General features: G+C 35.5%; 2 protein-coding genes across 2 annotated transcripts; one reads left to right on the forward strand and one right to left on the reverse strand.

Annotated features, from left to right (window-relative positions):
• Positions 1 to 1,665: 1,665 nt before the first annotated feature.
• Positions 1,666 to 2,996, reverse strand: LOC143546626 (peroxidase 64-like). Its single transcript, XM_077038259.1, has 4 exons — positions 2,769 to 2,996; positions 2,487 to 2,675; positions 2,234 to 2,396; positions 1,666 to 2,142 (listed from the first exon to the last, which is right to left on the reverse strand). The coding sequence occupies exons 1-4, from the start codon at positions 2,994 to 2,996 to the stop codon at positions 1,748 to 1,750; spliced, it is 975 nt and encodes a 324-aa protein (XP_076894374.1). The 3' UTR covers positions 1,666 to 1,747.
• A 5,612-nt stretch (positions 2,997 to 8,608) lies between these two features.
• Positions 8,609 to 10,716, forward strand: LOC143546627 (peroxidase 64-like). Its single transcript, XM_077038260.1, has 4 exons — positions 8,609 to 8,833; positions 8,926 to 9,114; positions 9,202 to 9,364; positions 9,457 to 10,716. The coding sequence occupies exons 1-4, from the start codon at positions 8,609 to 8,611 to the stop codon at positions 9,846 to 9,848; spliced, it is 969 nt and encodes a 322-aa protein (XP_076894375.1). The 3' UTR covers positions 9,849 to 10,716.
• Positions 10,717 to 10,991: the final 275 nt, after the last annotated feature.

Genomic DNA, 10,991 nt, shown 5'->3' on the forward strand with positions numbered 1-10,991 from the left:
GACATATGGATCACCCGCATATCACGGTAGAGGAAGAACGTCCTCATACCACGCGCGAAAGCACCCCGGCACCCTCAGAAGTCATCCGCAGGACATGACATCTTTCCGCTAAAACGACCGGAAGGCAATGCCAATGGGACATTTGTCACCAATTAACTATCCTCTAGAATAATGACTACGATTGTTACTTGAAGAATACGTGACCTACCAGCCAATGAGCAAAGGACACCTGGCCAGGTTGTTATAACTGTGCACATGGCAAGGGTGCAATTTGTCCCATCATTGGTCGACGCGTGTCCGGGTTGTTATACCCATGCACATGAGACGTATAGCTCAACCTATCATAAGAGGACACGCGTCCGGGCAGTTATCAAAGATCTTCTAGAAGAGGACAGCTGGCCCAACCACCTTCCTACACCCTTCGGCTATAAATACCTTGTCAACCTACATGAGGTATTCATTCACTCACTGGTATTCTGACTCACATATACTCTGACTACTTTTAGTCTGTGTACTTCAGTACTTTCTCTTTTACGAACGTTACTGATTCTCACGCCGGAGGGTGGTTACAGGAAGACCCTCCTCTTGTCCTTCCTGTAACGAGACTCACGGTGTCTGTTTTGCAGGTTTCGGTCATTGGACTTTGGGAAGCTGTACTCGTACTGTGTTAGTAATTATCGTATTTTACCATGTGGACTCATTGGATCCAGGACCCGTACCAGGGGATCAGATCCGTGTTTCTTCAGGGCACCTCCTCCATAGAGGATCAATCAAGTCTCCGTGGTTTACTCGGCCAAGATCCCTCCATGGAGAATGAATTGTCTTGAGATGAGTTACTAAAAAAGTGAAGATCTTCATGTGGGTATATAGGAAACAGTTTATTTTTCATTACAAAAGTCTCTTGATAATTTTTTACAGTCTATTCACATGTTAAATTTGAACAAATTACGACAAAAGAAATTTAAAACAAATTGGAACCGGTAGATGTTTCTATCGATTCTTTTCAGTTTATCCTGGTTATTCAGTTTGAAATTTTTTGGGTTTAAACAAATAATTCTCTCTTTCTCAAATGGGCCGTTCCTTCTTTAGCAGGTTTGAATTGATGTCCCATGGCCCAATTGTATTGGGTTGGGCTAGTATGTCTTAGGTAAAGACTCCATAAACACTTAAAAGAAACACTACAATAGAAACGAAAAGGCATTCACAAATCTTCTGAATAAGAATACCACTCTGTCTACTTGAGACTACATCAAACGTGAATCGGTGCGCGACAAATCATTTTCATACGGGTCATGGACCAGTTCTTCTGGGTTACGGGGACTTGCATTTTCGGATGCTTTTGGTTGATTATTTAAGACGTACGAATTTTAGAAATTTTGTAAGCGAAATTTATATTTAGATTATATCAATTTGTGTGTTGGTTTCCACAGAAAATAATTTTGGCGAAAACATGACAACTTGTCTCATCTCATAAATGTAATAACTGATAAGAACATGATGAATATGCGGAAAATGAAATACTTAATTCACTTTTATATCCAAGATGAAACAAAAGCTTTGCGGAACATTAATAAACAATAACATACCATTATTAATTGGTCACCCAATACAATACAATACATTACTAAACCTCTGGATCAATAATCCTTCAAACTTGATAAATCCAAAATCAACAGAAATTATAAACAAATTAAATTCAAACACGAACACATTAGGGTTGGCCGCCTTCCTTTTCGACCAGTTTGGTTTAGTTTACTGCTCTACAGTCGAGCCTAATCTCTTGACCACCACTGATGCTACTCATCTTAATCATGGATTTCACAAATGCTTTCTGGAACTCTTGTTGCGAGCTAGCAAACTTTGAGACCAATGCTTTGGTGCTTGACGATGTCAGCAACGACTGATCAGAAGAGAATATACTCTTGCCTTGGAGAAGTAACTTATAATATCTGTTGTCAAAAGTTGTGGGAGTTGAGTCAAGATTCGCACCCGCGTTTTTCACAGTGTTCTTTGCAGGGCATACACTTTGTAAACTGGCTGCAAATGATGATTGCAATGTCGGGTCGACACTTTGCTTTGAACTAAAGTTGTGTATCCTGTTCTGGAAGGATGAGCAATGAGCAAACCCGAGTGTATGCCCTCCTACAAATTGGCCAGTAATTAATAATGTTTACCTCAAAATATTAATTACTAAAAAACGTTATTACTAAGTGTGACACACTTATTAAAATACCTGAAAGTGCAACTAAATCCTCCATGGAAAGACCTCTTTGAGCAAAACTTTGTTGCAATTGGGAAATATTGAATGTTGGAGCTGGTAATTGTCGTGTCTCGGTTGCTTTCGAAACTCTTCCATCTTTTCTTCCTTTCGGCACGCTCCATGTTGGCCCTCCAGACTAGATTCAAATCAAGTAAAAAACAGATTCTATCTAAACATCTATGCATATAAAAGTTCTAAAACTTTAAGAAGATGATAATTTACTTACCAAAGCGACCGCGTCCCTTGCTGCTAATGCTAAGATATCAGCACAAGAGACAGTTTTAGGACATAAAGCCTCAACTGCTTTCTTGGCATTATCAATCACATAAAATGCATGCAAAGATATGTTTGGAGGTCCATCTTTCTTAGCTTTGTTCTTCCCGGTTGAATTTAGCAACACCGATCCATCACACCCCTACACAAAATTCAAGATAAACTAATCAAAGCAACCCTGCAACAGTTAATACTTTCGCATATGAAATTTAAGCGAAAGAAGAAGAAAAGTCACCCTGATGAAGCAATCATGGAAATGCATTCTAAGAAGTGCAGCCGGAACCGTTGGATTATTCAACATGGCTTTCTTGACAACACTCGTAATGGCTGATTCGGCATTGGGGCATGTTTGATCATAGTAATTAGGACTCAGTGCATTAACCAAGTCAAGATGGAGTAGTCCTAAGAAAATGCAACTGAAAATAATAAGGGAAAAGATGTTGGTGTTCTTGTTGGCTGCCATTGATGGAAGGTGCAACAAGTGTGTTTGCTGGATGATGTGTGAATGTTGATGAAGATGATGGGAGTAAGGCTGGTATTTGTAGGAAGAAGAAGACATGAGTGGTATGAGGTTGATGCATGAAGCTGGTGTTAGCAAAATCAGGTGAGCTGAAATCATTATCATTGTAATGGTGTTTGATAGAAAAGGTGGAGTTGTTTACTGATTGAGATTAGACGGATAATGATTAAGTATGCTTCATTCAATCATATGGTATATTTACTAGACCACTTTCAAACTTACTACTCGCAACAACTCAAACACGGCGATCTATGACATCTAGCTCATTTTAACACGACCTGTTTTAACATGTAACATAAGTAATGTGATTATAATTCTAGATCGATGGCCTCGTGTTTGAATACCTAGAGTTTTGAAGGATACTTAAAAAGTTGATGGAAAATACTTTGAGTAAAGTTTGTCTATTATCTAAATCACTACTTAATGAAATGCAAAATACTTGTCATCAAATCAGAAGTGACTTTGTTAAACACATCTACTAATTTGACCTATATAACTTATAACTAATTAATGAAATTATAATATAATATATAGGACTTCATAAAATATATTACAAATGTTATTAAAAATTAATAATAGGAAGTTATCTTATCATGTTTTGATAGATACATGACTTAGACAATATTGTTTCCAAAGAAATACTGTTGGTTAGGGTGGTTGAAGTCTTGCACCAATCTTAACTAACTCATTTTCATTATATTGGTGTCTGAACACTAAATTTATTCCACCTAATCTACCAAACAGTCAGAAAAAGAAAACTATTAAAAGTATGTTTGAGGGGATTGAACTGAGATAAGTTATCGAAATCTTAATGTCGTACTCTTTAAGCACGTTAGATGTGATCCATAACCTCATTAACAACTTTACATTACCAAACTATCAAATCTAGTTGTTGCAAAAAGGAATTAGTAGACCAATTGATCTCTATGAACCTTATATTTTAAACATGGTCAAAATATAAAAGAACGAGCGTCATCTTATTCTTTTATATACGGTGTCATAAATTTTCTAGCGCGCCATAATTTTCCAATCTTCATATGTCTATCAAGAGTGATGTTTTTAACAGGTCGGGTGATTGAAAATTATTTTGTTAGATCAAGTCAGGTTACTAAAATTATTTTGGATTTTCAAGTATAGTTTAATTTAGTTTCTTTGACTTTTTGAAGCTAACTTCACTTATAACTTTACTTTTTTTCCAAGAAACAATTGTTTACTACGACTTTAACCCCGTGTTTCTCAATCTAATTTAACGAGGGAAATGAATTGAAAAGAATTAGAAGGACATGAAAATCGTATTCCACGGTTTTTCAATGAAAGAATTGAGAGAAAATGAGTGAAAAGAACGGAAAGTTGATGCTTATTTTCTTTCTTCCTTATGTTTTTAGCATGTTATGGATCTATGTTACCTGCTCAAAGTGCACAATATTAAAATTTCAATAAGTTATCGAGAATGCAATCCAAGTCTGTCGATCGAATTTTATTTTTGTTTTAGCATATTAGGTGGAATAAGTTTAGTGTGCAAAATCCAATATAATAAATACGAGTTACTTAAGCTTGGTGCAAGACTTTAACAGTTCAACCACTATAACGAAGAGTATTTGTTTGGAAACGTAGTTTGATGCCAATGGGTCAAAGGACAAGTCACATCAAAATATTATCATTCCCGGCTATTAATTATACATATATTTTATTATACTCTTTAGAGTTCTAATATTATACTGTATTAAATGCTCATTGAAAAAGTATCCGAGGAATTGATTCATTCATTCATAATCTCATTCTCATGCATGCGTTACATTTATATAGCGATGCAATATTGCAATTAGAAAGCCTAAAGCCCATTACATCGATCGGGAAAAGTCTGCATTTATAACACCCTCCTTCAAAGGTGTAAAAATTATACTCTCATCATCTTCATCATCATCGTACTCATTAAATCCCATCAATAGTAAAGTTATGGTAGGGTCTGAGAAGGATAAGATGTAGACAGTCTTACCTCTGTAAGAATAGAGAGGATGTTTTCAGTGAGACCCCCGGCTCGATAGTAGTTTTGGATCAAGGCTTGGACATAAAGTACATAACACCCATTGGGACACCCGTTGATTGGTGCATGTACCTTTTTCTTTCGGCCATTAACGCCACCATATGATGTCCGATTAACCTTCCGCCAGTTTTAACGTTATTTTCACGAAATTAGTAAAATAACATCAAAGTTAGTGCAATTTCACTTTTGCCCACCCGAGGGCCCACACATATATGCATTATATGTGCGCACCGCAACCAGGGCGAGTAAAAATAATACTCTATTAACATTATTCATATAAGTTATTCAAGACCGATCTTAACTAATGATGTAGGATGAGTTATGCTAACTCGTTAAAATGTTATACTAAGAAAACCCAATAGGACAAAACTTTGTTAAGGAAAAAGAGCACAACGAGTATATTATCCACCCCCCCCCCCCCCCCCTTTTTTCTCAATTTTACATATTTGTGAGATCCAATCTTATATGATAATTGGTTAACTTGATCCATAATCATTGGCGACCTATGGTGTTCTCAAGGGGGCGGCGGTCCACCTTTCTTTCTTTCAATATTGTTTACATGTTAATATATATCCCGAGCGTTCACCGTAAAAGATGTTCAATCACTCTCCTTTAACTATTGAAGCTGGCGCCAACCTTTAGGACATTTAGAAAATGACCCAAAAAGAAAAACCAAATATAATTTTATAAAAATTAAATTTAACATAACTATTTGTATAATTTAGTTATTTTGGCCATAACCCGTTAGATCATACACAAGTGCCAAAGCCATTATCCCATTACCCACGAATCTTTGTTTAAACAAGCATAAGCATATGTTTGAACTTTAGTTTTTTTTCAAGAAACAATTGTTTACTACGACCTTAACCCCTTGTTTCTTAATCTAATTTAGTGAGGGAAATGAATTGAAAAGAATTAGAAGGAAGACATGAAAATCGTATTCCTTACGATGAAAGAAATGAAGAGAAATTTAGGATGAAAGAAATGAAGAAAAAATGAGTGAAAAGAAAGGAAAGTTTGATGCTTATTATCTTCCTTCCAATAAATATATATGTTCTTAGCATGTTATGGATCAACGTTACCTGCTTAAAGTGCACAAAATTAAGATTTCAATAAGTTATCGAGAATGCAATCCAAGTCTCTCGATCGAATTTTCTTTTTGTTTAAGCATATTAGGTGGAATAAGTTTAGTGTGCAAAATCCAATATAATAAATACGAGTTACTTAAGCTTGGTGCAAGACTTTAACAGTTCAACCACTATAACGAAGAGTATTTGTTTGGAAACGTAGTTTGATGCCAATGGGTCAAAGGACAAGTCACATCAAAATATTATCATTCCCGGCTATTAATTATACATATATTTTATTATACTCTTTAGAGTTCTAATATTATACTGTATTAAATGCTCATTGAAAAAGTATCCGAGGAATTGATTCATTCATTCATAATCTCATTCTCATGCATGCGTTACATTATATAGCGATGCAATATTGCAATTAGAAAGCCTAAAGCCCATTACATCGGGGAAAAGTCTGCATTTATAACACCCTCCCTCAAAGATGTTAAAATTATACTCTATTAACATTATTCTGATCAGTTATTCAAGACCGATCTTAACTAATGATGTAGGATGAGTTATGCTAACTAGCTAAAATGTTATACTAAGAAAACCCAATAGGACACAACTTTGTTAAGGAAAACGAGCACAACGAGTATATTATCCCCCCCCCCCCCTTCTCAATTTTACATATATCTCTCAATTTGTGAGCTCCAATCTTATGTGATAATTGCTTAACTTGATCTATAATCATTGGCGGAGCTACGGCGTTCTCAGGGGCGCGGCCGTCCACCTTAAATTTTTTTAAAATGTTATATACATGTTAATATCATCGAGTGTTCCTCATAAAAATTTTCAATCACCCCCCTTTAACAATTTAAGCTGTTGCCGAATGTTAGGGCACGGAAAATTGACACTGTGGATACGTTATCCTGACATATGTTCTGGATCAGTTATCCTTAACATGTGTTCCAGATTCTGTTAGATCAAGGATCCTTAGTACTTATTATATACTAACGGTTGTTCTCTTTATGTATCAATATATTTGATAGGTATAATGGCTGGAGACGTGGTCTAACCTATTATTTCACCCTCCAAGTGGTCTACCACGTGGTCAAAGAAGTGTGGCAGCTATATATAGAGGGATGGTGGCATAAAAATAGGACATGTTGTTAGTATATTTTTTGTATTTAGTAAAGCATGATCAGCTAAGGTTTAGATCATACACATTACACAACGCCATTCACGGTTTATTTTCCTGTAATTCTAGCAACATACACATGCTTAGAAGCAATTGTAATCGCTGATCAAGGCTTCTAATTCTTGTAACCTTATTTTCTTGATTAATATAGTGGTGATAGACATTTGTCATCACCCGGGTTTTTGTATCGGCGATCATCATTTGATCAAGGGCTTTTCCTCGCAACAAATCACGGTGTTCATCCTTATTTCGTTCATATATTCATCGATATTACACAAGCACTCTACCTCACAAATTCATATTTGGTTACATTTTCCTTTAACCAATTTTTGACCAAAACACCGACCATTAAAACATTTAGAAAACCGACCCTTTAAAAAATCAAATGTAATTTTATAAAATTAAATTTAACCTAACTATATGTATAATTTAGTTATCATGTCCAGGTGCCAAAGCCACGAGTCTATCTATGTTTAAACAAGCCTAAGTACCCAACCCATATAAATAAATTTTAATTAAACCTAATTAGAGAACATAAAAAAACAAAAGGAGCAACAATCATCCCAAGTGAACGTATGTACCAGACCAGGCAACCAGTGACACGAAGAGATCGGATTTAGATATTTGTAATGATATTTGACGTATTTTTGTTGATTATCTTATGTATTGATATTTGGAATACTTTTTGTAATGATATTTTGAAGTACTTTTGTTAATTATTGTTAGCTTATAATCTTTTTTTATACAACCCGACCTAAAACGGACTGAAATATTTTTCTATAATGCGAGAACCCATACAAATCTCCATCCCTATAAAAAATTTCTAGATATGTCACTATCTGTAATACGGCATTCTTTTCATTAAAGCGACACTGCTGCATTATTTTAAAATAGTGTAAGGCAAACTTCTTTTGATAGACTTATGTTACAATTTTTTAAAATTATTTACATGTGACTTTTAATTTCATTAATTAGTTTGAGTCTCTTAAATGAACCGTAAAGTGGTGATATTGATAATAGACGAACTCAAAAAATGAAGAATATTTAAGCATTATCCTTTTTATCAAAAATAATTAACAACCCCACCTTCTCTATCAAACCCATTATAATAATATATCAGCTCACCTGATTTTGCTAACACCACCTTCATGCATTAACCTCACACTCCTACATATACCAGTCTTAATCCCAATCTTCTTCATCAACATTCAAACACCATCCATTAATAACACCCTTGTTGAAGCTTGCATCAATGGCAGCCAAGAACACCAACATCTTTTCCCTTATTATTTTCAGTTGCATTTTCTTAGGACTAGTCCATCTTAACATGGTTAATGCACTAAGTCCAAACTACTATGATCAAACATGCCCCAATGCCGAATCAGCCATTACAAGTGTGGTCAAGAAAGCCATGTCCAATGATCCAACGGTTCCGGCTGCACTTCTTAGAATGCATTTCCATGATTGCTTCATCAGGGTGACTATTCTTCTTTTTTCACTTAAATTTCATATGTGAAAGTATAATTGTTGTAGGGTTGATTTGATTAGTTTATATTGAATATTGTGTAGGGGTGTGATGGATCGGTGTTGCTGAATTCAACCGGGAAGAACAAAGCTGAGAAAGATGGACCTCCAAACATATCTTTGCATGCATTTTATGTGATTGATAATGCCAAGAAAGCAGTTGAGGCTTTATGTCCTAAAACTGTCTCTTGTGCTGATATCTTAGCATTAGCAGCAAGGGATGCGGTCGCTTTAGTAAGTAAATCATCATCTTAAAGGTTTAGAACTTCTATTTGTATAGATGTTTCAAAAGAATAAGTTTCTTACTTGATTTAAATCTAGTCTGGAGGGCCAACATGGAACGTGCCGAAAGGAAGAAAAGATGGAAGAGTTTCTAAAGCAACCGAAACACGACAATTACCAGCTCCAACATTCAATATTTCCCAATTGCAACAAAGTTTTGCTCAAAGAGGTCTTTCCATGGAAGATTTAGTTGCACTTTCAGGTATTTTAATAAGTGTGTCACACTTAGTAATAATGTTTTTGTAGTAATTAATATTTTGAGGTAAAGGTTATTAATTACCGGCCAATATGTAGGACATAAACTTGGGTTTGCTCATTGCTCATCCTTCCAGAACAGGATACACAACTTTAGTTCAAAGCAAAGTGTCGACCCGACATTGCAATCATCATTTGCAGCCAGTTTACAAAGTGTATGCCCCGCAAAGAACACTGTGAAAAACGCGGGTGCAAATCTTGATTCGACTCCCACAACATTTGACAACCGATATTATAAGTTACTTCTTCAAGGCAAGAGTATATTCTCTTCTGATCAGTCGTTGCTGACATCGACAAGCACCAAAGCATTGGTCTCAAAGTTTGCTAGCTCACAACAAGAGTTCCAGAAAGCATTTGTGCAATCCATGATTAAGATGAGTAGCATCAGTGGTGGTCAAGAGATTAGGCTCGACTGTAGAGCGGTAAACTAAACCAAACTGGTTGAAAAAGAAGGCGGCCAACCCTAATGCGTTCGTGTTTGAATTTAATTTGTATATTGTTACTGTCGATTTAATTGAATTTCAATGGAGTTTCAAGGATCACTGATCCAGAAGCTTGGTAATGTTTTGTTTTGTATTTTGGGTGTTATTAATGGTTATTGTATGATTAAATATTTGGCAAACTTTGTATGTTAGACTTGCATGTTAAGTTAAATTTATTGTTGAATAAAATCCGTTTATTAATTCATGTTTTCGTGCCTACAAAATTTTGTATTTCATGTTAAGTTGAATGGGCCGTGACATTTTATTTGTTTTTATGTATTATGTTTGGGTCAAACATGTGTAATGGGCTGGTTGTTAACTCAAAGGCAATGTTTATTCTTTTAAGTCCGTAGACTCATAGGTTAATGAACGTTGAGACCACAAGTAGTTACCTGTATATGATCGTGTTGTTTCCATTCTCCATCGTGTCACTTATCCTCTATAAAAACAATGTCGAAGTGTTGGGGAACTTCTGAATAAGACGGATATCTTATATTTTTGAGAGCCGTGATCACATTTTCAGTTCAAAACTATTTGTGGTTCACATATGAATTGATTAGATAAAACTCAGAGTTTTGAGAGGAAGATTCGAGTATGATATTGGGTGAGTTTAATGAACCATAAGAAGACTAACAAGTCCAGCCAGCCCACAGCCAACTTGATCGATTTGGTTTTGATACTCAAAAGATCTTACCAATAGATTAAGCTCAGAGTTCCCGTCAAAATCGGCCCGTAAACATCCCTAAATCTATAAAACCTAGATATAAAACCATTTGAGATTGATGAGATTTAGACCTTTGATAAATGATTAGGATGATTCCACATATGTAGATTCCTATTTTCTCCCAAGTAGACTAGGCCATGTCATAATGTTGACGTTGCGAGTTGCACCATACTCCATTTTCGCTGGGTTGAGTGAAATTGGGGGGGGGGGGCAGAAATTGGTAGCGGTGATTGTTGAAGTTTTTGGTCCCTATACCTTGTTTTTCATTAGTTGTATGCCAACAAGTAAACAAGTATTATGAAGATGTTATAGTCAGAAGGACTGTATATAAGATTCCATCACGTATCATGCCACTGTGTTTATAAAAA

The sequence above is a fragment of the Bidens hawaiensis genome, unplaced genomic scaffold (assembly GCF_021521415.1).
Source record: "Bidens hawaiensis isolate Kalapana, Puna unplaced genomic scaffold, B.hawaiensis_p1.1 tig00014406_1, whole genome shotgun sequence".
Taxonomy (NCBI): Eukaryota; Viridiplantae; Streptophyta; class Magnoliopsida; order Asterales; family Asteraceae; genus Bidens; species Bidens hawaiensis.

Bases quoted from the DNA above. Each gene is read 5' to 3' on its own strand.
- LOC143546626 (XM_077038259.1), bottom strand. From the start codon at position 2,996: ATGGCAGCCAACAAGAACACCAACATCTTTTCCCTTATTATTTTCAGT. The intron at 2,397-2,486 runs GTAAGTAAATTA...ATTTGAATCTAG, and splicing joins CAAGGGACGCGGTCGCTTTG to TCTGGAGGGCCAACATGGAG. The intron at 2,143-2,233 runs GTATTTTAATAA...GCCAATTTGTAG, and splicing joins GGATTTAGTTGCACTTTCAG to GAGGGCATACACTCGGGTTT.
- LOC143546627 (XM_077038260.1), top strand. From the start codon at position 8,609: ATGGCAGCCAAGAACACCAACATCTTTTCCCTTATTATTTTCAGTTGC. The intron at 8,834-8,925 runs GTGACTATTCTT...AATATTGTGTAG, and splicing joins TCCATGATTGCTTCATCAGG to GGGTGTGATGGATCGGTGTT. The intron at 9,365-9,456 runs GTATTTTAATAA...GCCAATATGTAG, and splicing joins AGATTTAGTTGCACTTTCAG to GACATAAACTTGGGTTTGCT.